At 32.8% G+C, this 18,822-nt stretch overlaps 4 protein-coding genes across 5 annotated transcripts in view; all 4 read right to left on the reverse strand.

Moving 5' to 3' along the window:
• Nucleotides 1–552: 552 nt before the first annotated feature.
• LOC145311973 (uncharacterized) overlaps nucleotides 553–18,822 on the reverse strand; it is a 48,761-nt gene continuing 30,491 nt past the window's right edge. Inside the window, exons 7-16 of one of the 2 annotated variants that reach the window (XM_080151049.1) lie at nucleotides 7,575–7,622; nucleotides 7,193–7,330; nucleotides 5,987–6,052; nucleotides 5,499–5,610; nucleotides 5,088–5,144; nucleotides 4,718–4,772; nucleotides 4,266–4,335; nucleotides 3,876–3,922; nucleotides 1,665–1,698; nucleotides 553–881 (exon numbers count right to left, since the gene is read on the reverse strand). In XM_080151049.1, coding sequence (XP_080007175.1) covers nucleotides 830–881; nucleotides 1,665–1,698; nucleotides 3,876–3,922; nucleotides 4,266–4,335; nucleotides 4,718–4,772; nucleotides 5,088–5,144; nucleotides 5,499–5,610; nucleotides 5,987–6,052; nucleotides 7,193–7,330; nucleotides 7,575–7,622 — 679 coding nt within the window. In that variant the 3' untranslated portion in view covers nucleotides 553–829. The remainder of the gene's footprint in view (nucleotides 882–1,664; nucleotides 1,699–3,875; nucleotides 3,923–4,265; nucleotides 4,336–4,717; nucleotides 4,773–5,087; nucleotides 5,145–5,498; nucleotides 5,611–5,986; nucleotides 6,053–7,192; nucleotides 7,331–7,574; nucleotides 7,623–18,822) is intronic. The other variant, XM_080151051.1, reaches the window with a different exon arrangement.
• LOC145311969 (uncharacterized) lies at nucleotides 10,570–13,292 on the reverse strand. Its single transcript, XM_080151046.1, has 2 exons — nucleotides 12,624–13,292; nucleotides 10,570–12,527 (listed from the first exon to the last, which is right to left on the reverse strand). The coding sequence occupies exons 1-2, from the start codon at nucleotides 13,084–13,086 to the stop codon at nucleotides 11,905–11,907; spliced, it is 1,086 nt and encodes a 361-aa protein (XP_080007172.1). The 5' UTR covers nucleotides 13,087–13,292; the 3' UTR covers nucleotides 10,570–11,904.
• On the reverse strand, nucleotides 13,316–14,801 carry LOC145311971 (uncharacterized). Its single transcript, XM_080151047.1, has 5 exons — nucleotides 14,762–14,801; nucleotides 14,554–14,679; nucleotides 14,014–14,341; nucleotides 13,748–13,887; nucleotides 13,316–13,629 (listed from the first exon to the last, which is right to left on the reverse strand). The coding sequence occupies exons 2-5, from the start codon at nucleotides 14,677–14,679 to the stop codon at nucleotides 13,336–13,338; spliced, it is 888 nt and encodes a 295-aa protein (XP_080007173.1). The 5' UTR covers nucleotides 14,762–14,801; the 3' UTR covers nucleotides 13,316–13,335.
• Nucleotides 15,140–17,678, reverse strand: LOC145311972 (uncharacterized). The gene is made up of 6 exons (XM_080151048.1): nucleotides 17,637–17,678; nucleotides 17,117–17,547; nucleotides 16,813–16,898; nucleotides 16,341–16,546; nucleotides 15,587–15,797; nucleotides 15,140–15,401 (listed from the first exon to the last, which is right to left on the reverse strand). Exons 2-6 carry the CDS (start codon nucleotides 17,490–17,492, stop codon nucleotides 15,222–15,224), a joined length of 1,059 nt encoding a protein of 352 aa, XP_080007174.1. The 5' UTR covers nucleotides 17,493–17,547; nucleotides 17,637–17,678; the 3' UTR covers nucleotides 15,140–15,221.

An 18,822-nucleotide genomic window follows, 5' to 3' on the forward strand; every position in this document is an offset into this window, starting at 1 on the left:
ACTTTAGTTTTATTCCTTTAATTATTAGGAAACAAATAATTATTTCTTTTTATAATTAACTATACCTAACTATAATTGGTAATTAACTATTGCTATAACCTAATTTTATAATGTATGCTAAGATTCTTAAAATTAAATAAAAACCACGTCAAACGGACTCATACAAATTATAGGATAGCTACGCTGAATGATTTCTAAAATACAAACAGAACTTTAATTTACTCCATTATTCTCTTGGTCTGTCCTTAACGCTATAGGGGAATTTAGATTTTTATTCAGCCGACATTGAAGATAGACAGCTGAAATTTAAAGTAACGATTCCTAGGACATGTGCGCATCTATTCTTTAAAATGCTTTGTTTGTCTGTTCGTCTACCAGTCATTGTTTTAAAGACGTAAACCTTTTCTTTGATTTTTGTATATTCTTTTTTTTCTTTTCTGTGTCATGAGAACTGAAAATCTGCTTTTTAACTCACTCTGTCACGATGTCTATCCCATAACCTTTGTGATTCGCCACTTATGGATGTTGTCATCCTTGTTTTAAATACACAAATCTTTAAAAAATGTCTGTGTATATTTACATTATAACAAAAATTTACATAAACAAAAAAATTTACATAGAAAAAAAGTCAAACCAAACTGTTGGTACAAAACGTATTTGAAGTGTAACTAGTAAAAAGATTAGCAAAAAAGGATTTAGGTATAACAGGTATCCAAATATGGATTGAAACCTAGATTTAAAAATATGATTATGTTTTGAGGCCATTCTCAAATAACATTAGTAATTTATATTCTGATTCATCTTACTACGTGCAAGTGCATCACTGGATTTATTGTCTTCTTTTGAGAATTGGTCTGGGGAGCTTTGCTGATTTGCCACATCTAAATGCAGAATTTTAAAATAAAATTAAAAACCAAAAATATAAATCGCGAGTCCAGATAAACTACCCTGAGGCACTCCAAATTTCAACAATGTTATACAGGAAAAATGGTTGCGGACGGATGGAAACCAGACGGACAGACAGACTTTTATGCCTTTCTTTCAAAAGAGCATAAAAAGGGTGACAAAATGTCGTATCCACCCATCACATCAAATACTAATCATTAAATCCATTTTAAACGTTTTACATTAGAGTGTTTACTTTGTAAAAAAAAGTAAAGGGATGCACGAAAGAGAGCAAGTGATTTTAAGCACCTTCCAGTATTAATTCTAAATGTTATTTAGGTGAATTTACTAGGGTTATGTTTAATATCGTTATATCAATTTAAAAAACAAGTTTCACTATGGTTTTCTATAAATAAAACTTTGAAATATTAAGCATTTTTTTTATTAAATATCATAAAATGTTTTGTTGAGTTTAACGGATCAAATAAAATAACTCGCCAAAACATAATCTAATGCTGTAAATTACGAAAGTATACTAATAACAGTTTAGTTTTGTGTCACAGCAGTTTGAACTCAACAAAACATTTGATGATATAATGATATTAATCACTAAAATCCCAGTATATTCACTAAAATACATTTAAATCACTGCTGAAAGGTGCTTAGAATCACTTGCTCTCGTTCGTGCAGTACCCTTTAATTAACCGATTACTTTAACCTAATCATGCATGGACAAACTCAATTAAAGGTTAGCTAAATTATGATTAAATATGATTCACCTGTGCCTTGCAGTTCTGCTAGAATTTTCATTCCCTTAAAACATAAAAATTTATTCAAAGATTCAAGGAAACTTAAGTACTCGTTGCATTAATAGTAACTTATTTATATAAACTAGCTGTTATTTACCTAGAGGCCTCTTAAGACGCTTTAGGGAAAGAAGAGGAGTGGGGGGGGGGGGAGGGTCGAGTCTACCCTTTACTTTACATTTTAGCTTTAAAAAGATAAAAAAATAATTGAAAGGCATTTTTTTCCAGGTGCGATTTCTCTTGGGAGGCTGTAATTGTATGAACTCTCCCAAACTATCCCAGGACCTATGAAAAACTTCACTGAAGAAGAAAACCATATCGGTTAGCGAGATTCTTCGGTACAAACAGCTGTTACTTTTATAAGGGTATCTTCCACATGCAACCTCAATTGAAAGCAAACAATTAAAGAAAACTAAGTTTTGATCCATTTTGGACCCTGAAATGAATTTAGATAAATGTATTAGTAGCCACTTCGTATTTTAGCTTTTATAAAAACTAGCGGAATCTCCCCTAGAAGCCTCTAGTAGTACTTTAGGTTGGAGGGGAAAAAGTCAACTCCTCACCCCCTTAATTTTCAATTTGAGTTGAAAAAGTAAAATTGGTGGTGATACCCGCCACAAAAATGTTTAAAAACCTTTCTCGTATTCATTCGAATCCGGTGGATAGGAACCGGTTCTCATCCATACGAAAAATCTCTAGCATCGTATTATATCCAGCTTTCTACGAATATAAAAATGTACAATCCTAAGATTAAAACCAGTATTTTTAGCTCGTGACTTCGGCACCTCGGGGCTAAAAAACTGGTTTTAATATTATAATTGTACATTCTATATCCGCGGAAAGCGGTTTATAATACGATGAAAGAAATAACTATTTCTGGACCTATATAAAGCTTCACTATAAAGGAGAACCACAAAAGTTCAGCGTTTATCGAGATCCTTCGCTACCGCCAAAAAAAGCTTACTACTTTATTTAATAGGATGGTAGGAAGACAATAATAATTTATACAGTGTGTTTTTTTTATGAGAACTTTTTTGAAAGCAATTTTACCCCACTTATAGTTATCAGAATTTAATGATTAACGGCTTATTTTCTTCGTTTTTTATAACCATTTATAGAACATCAAAAATATTTCAGTTTTTAAAAGCGAAGCTTTTCTATAATTATGGTCGGTCCGTCCGTCCGTAACGGATAGCTTTTTTCGTTAATTTAGGCATGTAAGAATTGTCCTATCGATTTCAAATTTTGCATGGTGATTCCTGTAGTAGTTAAGTACGATTTAGAAAGCGAAGCAACTCTATAATCATTACCAAAATGTCCGTACGTCCATTTTAAATATGTTGATTTTTTTACTTTTTTAACAAATTTTTATGTGATCTAATCATCCGATTGATCTGATTTTTGGTATATTGATTCCTGGGACAACAAAGTATAATGTAGTTAGCGAAGCAACTCTATAATCAAGTCCTAAATATGTAAGTATGTCCATGAACATTATCCTGTATAAAGCAGTTTTCAACAAATTTACTTACAGTTTTGCTTCGACTCTTATTCATATTTTGATTATTCAGTTCTGACACTATATAAGTGTTCATGTCCGTTTGTCCTACCGTTTCAGTGCTTCGCTTTTATGGATGTTGTCATCCTTGTTATTTAAAAAGTACAGTAAAATCAAATTTAAAACTTAGGTGTCAACATCTAAAAAAGGTTTTGGCGCATTTTCTTAAGCTCAAATCTTCTACCCTTTGCAAGAAAAAAATTGGATTTTCAGTAGTCCACTTTGTGGGGCCAGTACTCCCTCCCTGGTTGAGATATGGCCTTTAATATGTTCTTGTATATGTCCCCAAAAGTATTTATATCAATTTTTAACTCTGTATCTCAGCTTTGAAGCGTTTTGCAGCCATTCTTGCAAAGGGTAGAAGATTTGAGCGTGAGAAAAATGCGCTTAAACCATTTTTAGATGTTGACACCTAGGTTTTGAATTTTTGAATATTACTGTACTTTTTTAATAAAAACTGAAATATTTTTTTTGATGTTCTATAAATTGTCATAAAAAACGAAGAAAATAAGCCACTATTCATTACAATCTGATAACTATAAGTGGGGTAAAATTGCTTTAAAAAAATTTCTCGTAAAAAAACACACTGTAAATCTCAAGTTTTATGTCCCTTCCCAGAAACTAACCTGGTTGAATGAAGGAATGTTGAAGAATGAAAACATCTGTCTGTCTCCTGAAGAAGAAAAACAGTTGACTAAGACACAAGAAACATTTTGCCAAAGAGGTAATACATTTTGATTACACAATCAGTATGTAGGATTAGTGTATTACTGCTTTTTAAAGCATTTAATAATATTTTGTCATGGTCTTTATTTAAGAAATTGAACTCAACCAAATATTTGATGCAAAATTAGTAAAAAATCACATTAAACAGTAATCACAACAAAATAAGAATTGCAGTCTGAGATGTCTCATGGCTTCGATTGGGCATAAATAATGTGGAACAATAAAGAAACACTGCCAAATTAAAAAGCCAGCACTCAAAAAACATTTCAAAGAATGATTTTATATGTTACCTGTCTCTTAGCTCTTGTTGAATTCGAGTATTTTCCAGGTCGGAACAGTTACCATCTTCGTTCCCTCCATCTTAATAATGGATGTAGAATATACGTGGATATTATGACAGGAGAAAAAATTAGCGTCAATTTAGGTTGCTAGAATGGACATAACTTAAAGATCAGTTAGTTTATCCAGTAGGAGGTGAGGGGGTATTGGGATGGTGGATGGGGAGATCGTTTTTTTTAGACCAGCTACAAGATTAAACTTTTTATAGTACATGATAATCTTGTATAAGATTAATAAATCCATTTTAATAAAGGCAATGGACATATTTTGTTTATTATGAAATAAGAGGAAGATTAATCTAAAAACCATTGGACTCATAATTCCCCCCCCCCCCCATTATTAAGCAAGTTACAAAAACTTTTTTCCTTCAAATTAATTTAACATTCAATAATCTTAAGTTTACCTTCATTGCACGTAGAATTTTCGCCAACAAAACAGACGGATTTTTTCATTTCTTGCTGAAAACAAAACATCGTATGACTTGTTCTTCGAATTTACGATCAACAAGATGTTCAGGTAATTTGTAGAATATGAATTGGAATTGAAAAATCACTAAAACTTAAAAATCTAGGAATCAATCTAGCACCCTAAATAACAGACAAATGTACAAAACAATGTATAGACTAAATGGGCATATGTCATAGGAATCTTCACTAAATATTTCAGCTATCTATCTTGAATAGGAGCCGAGAAAATCATGTTTCCCCTATAGCGTTACTGATGGACTGACGAACAGACAGTGTATTATAGAGTAGCTTCGCTACTAAAACGACCTTGGAAGGTGTGTTTCCGTTCTGAATACTTTTGATGGAAACCTTTTCACGTTGCTTCTAAAAAATGATATATTCGTGTTTCCGAAATTCATTTAAACTTTTTCTTGAGCGTAATAAGGTTACAGAATTGATTGTAATTAAAACAAGGATTACAACATCCATAAAAGCGAAGCTCTAAAATCAGAAGGAAGGATAAACGCACAATACTTGAACATTTAGACTTTCTGGTAACGATATTAGAGTTGATACGCTTTCTTTAGATCTTACCTTACTGTTATAGGAATCATCAGGCAAAGTTTGATATAGATATAATATAATAATTTTAAATTTCTAAATTAAGAAAAAGAGCTAAACGTTACGTACGGACGGACCCTAATTTTAGAAAAGCTTCGATTTAAAACAACATAGCACCTTGGGTTGGTTATCAGGATCTTGGTGAACATGATACATATAGTTGTATGCTTCAATAATATTGTCCAGGCTTTGTTTCATTTCCGCGGGATTAGTCACAATAGTTAGCCATCTAAAGATTAATTTCATAGAGCATTTAGTGCTTTCCCTTAAAGTGCCAGTGAAACACTAAAACCCTCAATTAAAAGTGCCATTCTATATATACCTTACCCCTTCGAGAAGCTTGAACCTGACCTTAAGTAATTAAGGATGAAAAACCCTTCTATAAACGCTGCACATTTTAAATGGAATATCCACCCAGGTCCAAACACAAGCTACTCTAATGTGTCTATTTCTGCTCGAAGTTTCGAAAGATATTGATGCTCTCAGAGGTTTGGGGTGAAGCACCTCGTCACTTTAAAAAAGAACCATAACAAAGATATATCTATTAAATTTTCAAGCTTAAAACTATGAACCCCGCATACTATAAAGTTCAAAATGCTTATTACCTGATAATTGCAACATTAATCTGCCCAAGACTCGCAAACTTTCTTCCATCAAATATTCTTGTTGGCCTAATTAAATATAAGACAGGATCAGGGACAGGGACAAAAAATATCATAATTTTCAGCAATTTCAAACGAGTTAATTTGCTAAATCACTGTCCCTGGACAGGATCAATAAAACAATAACGCCATTACTTAGAAACTATCCAAAAACATTTGTTGTTGGTGGGATGGGGATGAAGATGGCTAAACTAGATAGTTTATAGATTTTCATGGCAAGGAATCAGATATCTAAAATGGTATCTAGATTCTATTTATAAAGACGATTTTAGGAAAAAATGAAGTAAGGCCTTGTTGGATTGTAGTTATCCTTTTATATAAAGTAATAAGCTTTTTTTTGTCTGTAGCGAAGTATCTCGCTAACCACTGAACCGATTGGATTCTACTCTTCAGGGAATATACCAAAAAATACCCCATTCGACTCATTCGCAATTTTTTCGGCTGGGATAGATAACTGATAATAGAAGATGTAATTCCCATACTCACATATTTTTTCAAATTTCCTCTTGGGGCAAAGCCCCTAGAGGCCAGGGGCGAAGCCGCTGGCTTGTCATATAGTATTACAGATATCTTTCCGCGGGGGTAAAAGTAAAAAGATTAATTCCAGTTGGATTGGTCAGAAGGGGTTGAAGGACTGGGCCAACAAAACTGGCATCAATTTATCTAATACTAGCGGCTACGCCCCTAGAGGCCTCTAGTGGCACTTTAAATGTTTTTGTTTGTTAAAGTTAATTTTTTATGTACGATACCACCTTATTTGACGTTGAAGTCTCCCCTAAATTTAAAAAAATTTCGATTTTTTTGTCATTTCTCTTGGGAGGGTGGTGGTACCCTCCCCCAAAATAGTTATAAACCTTCCCGGGACTTATGAGAAGCTACCCTGTTAAGGAGAACCCGATCGGTTCAGCGGTTAGCGAGATCCTTCGGTACACACAGACAGACACACAGACAGACAAACATCCTGTTACTTTAGTAACAGTGAGCCTTGACTCGTATCGATGGATTTTTTCCATCGATACGAATCGAGGCTCACTAGTTTTTTATAATTGTCTAAAAATACGACATGGTACATAATTTTATAGTACGGTTCATAACCGGTTCTAATTAAATGGAAATTAATCGGTTTCGAAGCCGTAATGAGAATTTTACCTGGACTGATAATGACAAATAAGCTCTCTGAAGAACAAGATGGAAAATAAACCCAAGAGAAAACATAATTTCAATAGAAGGTTGCTTTCAGCTAGAGCAGAGTTGCTTTCGTACATTTTCTTGTCTTTCATTCCTGGGCTATCAATATAAAAAAAAATCACCTCTTATTGCAAGGGCGTTAATAGTTTAAATGTAGCGCAGCTTCCTTACTAGGAAATGTCAGTACGTCTGTCCGACCCATTTTTTGTTTCTTAAAGATTGTTAAGAACAAATAATGCTAGTTCTTGCAGACTCAGAGTCTTATTGCTTTTAAAAGTTTTAATCGATTACCTAAATTCCATATTATTGTAAATGCGTATAATGTTTAGAAAGATCTTTTTACCTGCTTTTATAGTTGTGTTTGTTGATGGAAATTACTAATGTACATGATCTAAAATAAAAAGTATGAAATAGTTATTTATCATATTTTCGTAATATTGTGAATGCTAGAAAGGATATTAAAATTATTTCAACAATTTTGGTCATGTGATCAAAATTTGAATTTTCCTCCTACTATTGCCCCCTCTGGGGGCGAAGTAGGTGGAAATTTAAATTTTTGTCACTTGACCTTAATATTGGTGAAATAATTTTGAATGACCTTTCTTGTATAAGCAATATTAATAAAATATGATACTTGGTTTTGTCTCATTCTCTATCTTTTTCTTAAATTCAAAAAAGTCTATCAAAAAATTTACATCATCTAAGGGTGAATAATAAATATCTCTGTCTATTTTTCTCTATATTTCTTCCCCCCTCCCTCACTTTTCTGTCTATTTCCTTCTCTCTCTCCTCCTCTTTTGAACGTTCATATAAACAATAGAGATAACCTAGAGACAGCACAATAAATCAGCTATAAATTGTTGAATATCTTAGGTTAAAGCTTTCCTTGGGTGAAATATTTGAAGAAAATATTTCTTCCATCATATAATGTGAAGCGTATGACACAACATATGTATAATAAGTTAGTTATAAATAATTTAATTTCTTATAATAAAGTTATCTTTCTAAAAATTATATCATTGCAAAATTTAGTTGCAAATAATGTTGCCTATAGAGCTGTATTTCATATACAACAAAAAGTGAACAAAGGTTTCTTTTTAAGAAAAAAATGGGGTCAGATTGACCATCTATGTCTAATGTTTATACCCACATCAAATATTAAATTATAACAATGTACAGTAGAGTGGATCAATTTTGGACATTGAATTTGTAATCAACATCTACAGTTTAAACGTCATATAAGAAACCTAAATATAAAAAATTGATTTTGTCCTTGAGGGGAAATGGGGGGAAGGTGTTTCCATGCATTAAAAATTTTAGAAGTTTATTCTGGAGGTGCAACTTTTTTTCTTTCAAAGTATTGCTTTATGCATCTTTTTGAATTTGTCTTGTTGATTAATATAAGAATATCAAATTGGTTTTAAAAAATATTCATCCAAGCATGAAAAATCTTAAATTAAATGTAAAATCTCTTGGTTTTTAAATTTATTTATGGATTTTTCTTGCTAGGATCAATAGTTTTAAAAACAGATTTTTTATTCTTATTCTACTCTTCAAGACAAAATTGGGAAGGTGCATAAAGCTATACTTTGAAAGAAAAATAATTGCCCCCCCCCCCCAAAAAAAAAAAAAATTTCTCCCCACAAGTGTCTTTCTAAAAGTTTACATGCATCAGCGGGCCTCCCCATTATTCAAAATATTTTCTTTTCATTTTTTGGTCTCTTATATGATGTTCAGACAGAAAGTGTATGTAGCACATTTAAAATTAGAAAATCATTGAAAATCAAGCCACTCTAATGTACAGCATTTATTTCTTCAATTCCACAGTACAAAATTATTCCTGTATTTAAATTTAACATATCATATAGGAAAAAATATTCTTGTATTTAAAATTAAAAATCATGTTGGAATTTTTTTTACAATTTTTAAATTTTTTAATAATGTACAGCAAATTATTTTCTTTTTATCTCATGTTTTGAAATTTATAAGATAGTTAGAATAAATTACAGAAATAATGAAAGATTTAAAGAAGAGAGCGTACGCGTCAGGGGGGGGGGGTCGAGGGGGGTCTCCCCCCCTCAGTAGAGGGGGGGTTGAGGGGGGTCTCCCCCCTCAGAAAAAGCTTGGGCTTAAATCTTCAACAAATAAAGAAAACAAAATTATTTTAAAAATTTCTTTTTTATGTTAGGGTAAGGGGGGGGAAGTTTCGGTAAGGGGCTATTCTCGGTAATTTCGACCTACCTTCATTAAATGACCTTTTTCTCCATGTTCCTTTCAAATGACAGAAAAAAACATAAAAGCAAATTTGTTCCTTATTAAATTGCCTACAAAAAAGTATAAAATGAATTTTTTGTGAGATGAATATTAAGGGCAATGATGTGTCTACTAGATATTTAAAATATTAACTATTCTAAACCCTAAACGTATCGTATTTCGAGAAAATTTGGAAGGGAATTTACAGATATGAAAATATTGAAATTGGGGAATATTTATATACGTGTGCAAGAATTCTATTTCAAAAATAGGATATTTATTCCCCCCTCCCTTCGTTCAAAAATACATCCCTATTTCTATTTTTCTAAATATTCAAATTTCTTAATATTTATATACGAAGTACTTGGTAAATAAATAGAAGATTTTGAAAAATAATAAATTTTTACGTTTTATATTTCTATTTCGAAATAAATCACGCAATCTTAAATTAAGTATGTTCGTTAAACAATTCCGAAATAAAATTTACTAGATATATTAGACTTTTAGGTTCTTTCTATGAAATTAATGTGATGACATAATTTCCTTACTCCAAAAAGTCTACCTGTTAAGAATACGACATTTTAGACGTCTTACTTTTTTCATTGCTTTTTTTACAGGGTAAAATAAAAATTCTTCCTAATATTAAAAAAGGATAATTTTGCATTACGTAAAAAAAGTATATAACGATAATGAAATATATTAAAGTTAACTTATAATAGTTTGTAATTGTATTTGTAACAATATATTTATAGATTCCCTGTTATTTGATATCATCCGTTTCCGGTGTATGCTGTTATATCAGGGATAAATATATACACAAAAATTCCTCCAACAAATTTTTATTATTTACCGTGGTCAAAACATATTAAAAAATCTTATTTTAAAAAATGTAAATATAACGAAATAAATTATATTGAAGTTTCTAATTACCCATGTACATTTCTACCTCGTGCACCTCGTGCACACACACATAGTTCTTCAGTCCTTATTTGAATTTCAGAGTGTATTGACACGTCATACTACGCGTTAGTTAGATACAAAGAAAAGTGAAAAATAATAAAAAATTTAATTTTCAATGTGAAAACTTCAAATGGAATTATATTAATACAATAAAATAAAGTGATAAATATTATTTGCATAGTTATAAAAAAAAAGAAGAAAGAAACAAAGTCAAGTGTCAACACAAGAAGATCTAATTCTGTACTGTCGTCCGAAAAAAATTATTGTAGTCTATTGTTTTGAGTGAATGTCATAAGAGTACATACACGTCAAAATAATAGGCTATGTTTTCTATTTCGGAAGGCAGTACACATAATCATTTACTGTATATTAAGGTAAGGATTTTGTAATAATTTGTAAATATAAAGTGATAAGTCTGTTCGTTATAACTTAATTATTCTTATTTTGCCTTTTGGTAATTTCAATTTTAAACGCACAGATTTTATACTGTGAATAATTCGGCAAGCTCCATACTTTGTTTTTAATTATGTTTATTTTTTATTTTTTTATATCGTTCCAAAATTACAAAGTATCGGGTGTGTTTTATCGATAAGTCTTACCTAAAAATATTGAATCCCTGTGTTCGAAAAGAATTTCCGTGCATTTTTTTACGTCGTTCAGAACGGCTCGGCTCCACATTAGTTAAAAGTGAGTTTTTACAGTAATAATATGATTTAACGGTCTATTTCCTTAAATTAAACTTAAAAACCATATGTTACCAAATATACACACATCCGCAGCCGTATTTCTAGATTCGGCTCCGCGTTTTTTTGCGTTGAAACTCGGTTTTAAATGTACGCTCATATTAAACCTGATTATCAAGCTGTTTTTAAACAAATTTACTTACAATTTTGCTTAGACTCTTATATATTCGCATTCTGATAATTCAGTTCTGACATTAATGTCCGTATTTTTTTTACATTTTAACAACAAATTTTTATGTGACCTAATTATCCGATTGGTCTGATTTTTGGTTTACTGATGTTTGAATGTACAATAATATAAGCGAAGCGGCAAGTACGCATTTTTATTTTTTTCCATCACCCTTTAATTGAAATTCAAATTTATTTTTGGATATTTAGTATTTACTTTCATTTGATGTCCAACTTATTTACTCTAGAACCTCGAGCAAGAGACCATCCACGCATAAAGACACAAGACAAGTATGATTTGAGTAATGTTTTTGGCTTCGCTACTTATTGATTATTCATCCTTGTTAAATTAAATAACAATACTGCAAAAAAAATAAATATATCAATAAACAGTTTTTTGGGTTTTATTACAACATTTATTTTATAATGGTAATGATACAGATATTTAAAAAACACAAAATTATTTCATTAAATTATTTGTTTTACTTTACTTCTACTTTATTTCTTTCCAACATAATTAATATGATAAACATATTTACAAAAATTATTTCACTTTTCCAGTTCCTTGGTTGCTGTCTTCTTGGTAACTTTTACCTGCCTATCCCAAAATGCTTGGGACTTCTTGGGGACTAGCTTGTTCATCTTCAAGAACATGATGGCGTGGATGGTTTCTTTCTCTAGGTTATAGCGCCTCGATGAGTAAACTAATTTGAGGTGTGAGAAAATTCTCTCACACCTCGCATTAGAAACAGGTAAGTTGTTGAAGTTGGTCATCAAACTGACAAGTCCAGGTGGATAACATATCTTCTCTGCAACATGTTCATACCTGGCAGTAAGCATCCTGTGGCTTGCAGTCATTGCTCCTTGTTTGTACAGTTTCTGGCGTTCTTCAACATCAAAATCCTTGGACTTAGATTTTTTGACTTTCGCAATTTCCTCCTTTATCTTAGCGACTTCACGTTGGTAACCGTATGTCAAGGCATGCAACTTGGATTCTTCTATGTTATTCCAATCCTTCAGCCCAGCTTTCAGGTGTTTCTTCATGACGTCCAGGGGATCCTTCTGTTTGTCACGTTGTTCTTTCTTTTTCTTCTTGGCTGCTGCTTGAGCCTGAATTTCTTTGAACTCTTGTTGTTTGTTCCAAAACATCTTTTGGATGGGTGTCATCATGCCTGTAATACATAAATATAATTAATAAAAATGATAATTGAATTATTTAACTAATGTTATTATTATTATCTATTTTAATTAATATTGTATATCTTTACCTGTGGGAGGTGCAGTTTCTGGAGATTCGTACTCGTCAGCTTCGGAATCCTCATTGTCGGCATCCGCATTAGCTCTACGCAGGTCGGCCTCTTCATCTGCCTTTTCTTCAGGACTTAGGTTGGCTCTCAGTGAGATTCGGTGTAGCCGTTCACCCAACAACCTACAATTTTTGGGTGCTTGTTGTAAAATTGTTTTTGCTTCATCCTGTGTCACCGTAAAGCTTTGTGTGCCACTCGCAATCATTTCCAAATGACTGCGTGACAGGGGGTGTAGGTAGAGACAGACTTGCCAGCCTGCATTAGTACGGACAATCTTGTTAACTCTCAGGTGAAGGAACTTGAATACACGTCTAGCGAATAAGTTGCCAGGCATACTTGTCCGTAGGGTAAAGAACACCGTATCCAGCATGGTGAACATCTGGACGATTGTGGCCTCATGGGCTTGTGCAGGAATTGTCAGCATGGTATCCACACACTCCAACACTTCCAGGACTTCTCTGAGGGCAAGAACCTGGTCAGGTGTTGGCCACAGATTGTCAAACTTCTTGTTGACTAAAATAAAAATTAAAAATTAAAAATTAATTCTATTGATATATACAGTTCTAATTTTTAATTAAGGGAACGAGAGAAGAAATAATTTATTTAGTTTAAATTTTAATAAACTTCTATTTGTTACCTTTCTCTTTTGTTTAATTAAGGGACAGAGAGAAATTTAAGTTGGTAATTTTGTTAGTTTTAAATTGTTGTTTAAATTATAATTAACTTTTTTGGGTTTACCTTTCTGATCCTGCACGGATTTTTTCACCTTCTGAAGTAGTTGTTTGTTGTCAAACAACTCTAAGAACCGCTTCATCATGTTCATTCTGGAGCTCCATCTCGTCTCCACGTATCTGGTAAGCATACGTTGTCCACTCTCTACCAAAATGCGACGCAGCTTCTTGTTATTCATAATTTTACTGACCAGCTTTGCCAGGTTAATTATGGTTCTGTTGTACCCCTTCCCTTTCTAAAAAAATATAATATTTGTTAATTTTCACGTTTTTGTATAATTTATTATTTAACTTTTTAAGTTACTGTATAAGTTATTTAGTTGGTTCTATTAATCATTTAATTAATTTACTTACAACTTTGGCAGCCTGCTTCAACGCCAACTCCACTTGGTGGTTGAGGCAAACACCTCCCACTATAAGTCCACATTTCTGCTCATCACATATCATTGTTTTCTGGATGTTCTCTTCTATTAGTTTCCCGAAATTTGTGATTGCTGAAAAGAAATAATTTAATAAATTAATATAATTTAGTTAAATGCATTTCGTGAAACTACCCCTGTAAATCATTAAATGTAATTCATTGAATTTTTTGGGAATGAATTTAATTTAACTTTACTTACCCTCTCTTTGTTGTGGATCTTTGATGGCGATGGACCTGTAGAAAATCGCACTTGATATGCCGCCATCGCCTTGTCTTGTTCCTGCCAGGGTTTCTTCATCTCCATCCTGACCCTCACCTTCGGCTTCTACAACACCATCCTCAACCTCATCTAAATCTTCTATAAACATATCCAACGGGATTTCATCTTCACTATCAGCCTCAGGTGTGTCTTCCTTATCACTATCATCATCATCATCACTGACTCCCTCATCTTCATCCTCATGGTTCATGAAACTTGTATACTCTGTGGGGGTTTTCCCGTGCTCTTCATTGAGTATCTTGACGGACTAAAGAATGAAAAATAAATTAATGATTTACTTTCTAATGGTATTGTTTTATAATATTAATTCTCGTATTCATTCAAATATTCATCTAAAAAAACTGGTTTTATCTTACAATTGTACATTTTACATCCGCGGAAAGCCATTTAAAATACGATGCGAGAAAAAACTATTAAATAGTTATGATTTTATAATTATAATTTATAATTTTTCATTACCTTTACACAGTTGGCAGCCGAGTCGGATGTGGAGCTGAGAAGTTGATAATGCTCAAGCCCAAACCTTTTCAACAGTTCTTCGAAATATTCGTAGATGCTGCGGCCGGAAGCATCGGGTTTAGGCATCTAAACATAAGTAATTAATCAAATTATCATTTAGGTATTTGTGGTCATTCTAAATTTCTAAGAATTAATTTTAAACTTATACCTGTTCACAGGCGAGCAACAATTCTTTGGGACCGTCTGCATCGGTATAGTTTGCAGTTACTGAAAAATTAGTAATTCTTTTATATTATTCATTCATAATAGTTTACTTTACTTTATTTAATTCAGGTTATGTAGCTGCTGCAGTTGTAATTGCATTAATAAATAATAATAGTTTATTTATTTTATTTAGGTTACCTGCAATGAAGTCGGTGTGGTGAACATTGCCGAAGTCGAAGGAAAGGTGCAAACCTGCGGAAACAAAGATAATATTGATTATAATTATTTGTTATTTAAAATAATTAAATATTAACATTTTTTCCGCAGGTGTGCACCTTTCCTTCGATTTCGGCAATGTACACACCCGCGGAAGTGAAGATAATTTAAATTAATTATTTGTTATTTCTTTCAGATTTTGAAATTATTTAGTAATGTTTTAGTTTATAAATTATAATACTTAATAGTTAATAGTTATTAATACCTTTATTTTCTAAAATCTTCTTGAAGGATTCCATGTAATACTTGTGCTGCCCCTGCAGCCAGTTATGAAGCTGTTTGCTGGTGGGTGCATCCTGCTTCTTGCCTTTCTCAAGTAAACCGACCTGCTTGGCGATGATATGGTCAAAGGCATTGGCATCCTTATCCTTAAAGCGAATTTTTTAAAGTTAGTATGTTTTTCAACCTATTTTTAAAAAATACACTATTCTAACTGACATGAAGATATATTTCGATTTTAGCAATCATTTTCAATTAATTTTGTTTAAAAAAATATAGGTATGAGACATTAGATAACAGCAAATATGATCAAAAATATTAAACATACATTTACCTTAAAGCGAAGGAAACTTTCATTATTAACCAGTTTTCCTGTTATGTGGCGCAGCGCTTCTAGGGCAGTGACGTATATTTTGACTTCATGGATAACTTCAGCATCTGCCTGGGCCTGTTGAAACTTCCTCTGAAAGCTGGCCAGGTTCACTCCCTTCCTATACTCTCGGTAAACATCTCTGTGGTCAATGATCCAGTGACGGGTAAACCTCCTAAACAGGTAAGCAATTAATATTATTTTTTTTAGCAAAGCTACTCTATAATTCACCTTGTCTGTCAGTATATATTTTTAATCAATGTTTATGAATACTTAATACCAGTGTTCTGGAGCCGGGAGCAGCAACATTTTTTGTGGAGCCGGATCCGGAGCCGTATTTTTTGTTAAAAACGGCTCCGGCTCCGGACTAGGTAAAAATGATTTTTTAAAGTAATATTATAATTTGGCAACGGTCTATTTCCATATAATAAACTGAAAAACTATTGTTACTTAACAAATAGACACACATCCTTCTACTTTTATATAGCTTTAATCAAATAAAAGCAAAATATTTTATATTATTTATCTTATTTTATCAAATTCAATAATGGAAAAAAATTGATATATTAATTTTAAGGTAGGAGCCGGAGCTGGAGCCGGAGCCGGGAGCCGTATTTCCAAATACGGCTCCCCGGAGCCGGAGCCGCATCAAAATTATACGGCTCCGGCACGTTGCGTTAATACATCATGTTATTTTATGTCAACTTAATATTATTACCTAAGAAGGTTAGTTTCTTGCAGTATAAATTTCTCTCTTGGTTTTCCCTCTGTGGGGTATTCTTTCACGTGGTATGTGCCATCCCAGGTATGGAAGTTACAGTATTTGCACCCCCGCCCCCACGGGGTCTTATTCTGACCCTTTCCAGGGTAGTTGGGGATCATGTAAGCATGATCTTCAAGCACTTTAACCAAGTAGACATAAACCTGAAGTAATTTTAATTTTATTAAACATTTTATTTAATAATCTCACACCTGTAACTCTTTTTTTAGTTGTGTTCCTTTCTTGACTTTTAGTTTTGCTTTCAAAAAGTGTCACTTTTGCCCCCCCCCCCCCTCTACATTTTATTATTATTTTTAGTATTTATGTTTGTACCTTATCACCATTACTATATGTTATCCTCTTCCCATCAAGAATTGCCCCCCCCCCCCCCTCTACATTTTATTATTATTTTTAGTATTTATGTTTGTACCTTATCACCATTACTATATGTTATCCTCTTCCCATCAAGGCGGTCATAGAGCGAGTGTGTGTCCCCTTGTACTGTACCCACGCAGTCTAGGTAATCAATAGAACAGTTAATTTAATATATAGGTAAAGTAAAACAAACTAGTATTCTAGAAATTTATGTATTTACGGTTGAGATTGTATAGTTATTAATTATAAATATAATATAATGTATTTTATTTAAGTACAGACAAATAGACATCCTGTCAATTAAATTTTTAATGTTACTACCTATGTTATTGATATTAATTATACTAATTTAAGCTTACCTTTGATGAACATATGTTCCGTACTGTCACTGTTCATCTTGGGTTTATTCTTGGATCCTTTTGTACGGCCACCTCTCCCTTTTGGCTTTTCTCCAGCTGGGGATGACTGTGCTGAAGAAGGTGTGTCTCCAGCTGGTGTTGTAGGTGTGGCTGCGGCTTTAGGTGTGGCTGCGGCTTTAGGTGTGGCTGTTGTACTTGTACGGCCACCTCTCCCTTTTGGCTTTTCTCCAGCTGGGGATGACTGTGCTGAAGAAGGTGTGTCTCCAGCTGGTGTTGTAGGTGTGGCTGCGGCTTTAGGTGTGGCTGCGGCTTTAGGTGTGGCTGTTGTACTTGTAGGTGATGGAGACGGCGGCGGCGTTACGTTGAGTGGGCGCATTGGTGATGTATCTGGTGTTGTTTGTGAAGCTGGTTGTGGGCTTGCTGGTTTTGACCTTAAAATAATTAATTAATTAATTAATATTATTTTTCCCTTGCCCTCTGGACAAAATATAAAAATTATTTGGCTACTTGTTTTTTTTACCTCGATTGGGGAGAAGGTTTGGGGGGTGAAGTTGGATTTTCAGGTTCTGGGCTGTCAGGTTTTGACCTTAAAAAATAGCCTATTATTTTAATTATTAATTAATATTATTTTTCCCTTGCCCTCTGGACAAAATATAAAAATTATTTGGCTACTTGTTTTTTTTACCTCGATTGGGGAGAAGGTTTGGGGGGTGAAGTTGGATTTTCAGGTTCTGGGCTGTCAGGTTTTGACCTTAAAAAAATAGCCTATTATTTTAATTATTAATTAATATTATTTTTCCCTTGCCCTCTGGACAAAATAAAAAAAAAATTATTTGGCTACTTGTTTTTTTTACCTCGATTGGGGAGAAGACTCTGTTCTTCTTTTCTTGACCCTTGGAGGTGAACACAACTTTGTTATTATTCGCTTCCGTTGTGGATCAGCTATTTTTGAAGTGACTGGAGTGCAACTGAAATTAAATAAATAAATAAATTTTCAATTTCTCTGGTTCTTTTTAGAACCCACCAAATTTACCAAATTTGGGATTATATTCTAAAAAAAAATGGCCTCTCTTGGTGTGTAGAGCACCGAGAGTTGCTGAACATGGAAGGAATGCGCCCCGGAGGATGGATTACTCAATGCGACCCAACCTAACCTGACCAAAAGTAAGTAAGGATATTTTTTTAACATTTACCTACCCTAAGATAAAAAGTTACTGTAAAAATACAAAGGAACCCACTACTTTTCATAATCCCATTTATTATAATTTTATTAGGGGTATGCATTTGAGCTTAATAGTAAATAAAAAGTAAAAATACGACGAAACCCACTAATTTTATAAGGGGTAGTTTCACGAAATGCATTTGAGCTTAATAAATAAAAAGTTACTGTAAAAATCCCATTTCTATACTTTTTTTAGCATGGGTAGATGCACTTCGTGAAACTACCCCTTTTAGTTTTTTTATAACATTATTAAATATAAAATGAAAATATTATTATTACCTAATGTTATCACTGGGGGTTATTTTTTTTGTGGGGGTCCCCAACCCCTCCTTCTCCTCCAACATTACCGACCCTGGAGTGCAACTGAAAATTAAATAATCCCATTTATTATAATTTTATTAGGGGTATGCATTTGAGCTTAATAGTAAATAAAAAGTAAAAATACGACGAAACCCACTAATTTTATAAGGGGTAGTTTCACGAA

The sequence above is a fragment of the Acartia tonsa genome, chromosome 2, assembly GCF_053477335.1.
Source record: "Acartia tonsa isolate MP-2025a chromosome 2, ASM5347733v1, whole genome shotgun sequence".
NCBI classification, from domain to species: domain Eukaryota; kingdom Metazoa; phylum Arthropoda; class Copepoda; order Calanoida; family Acartiidae; genus Acartia; species Acartia tonsa.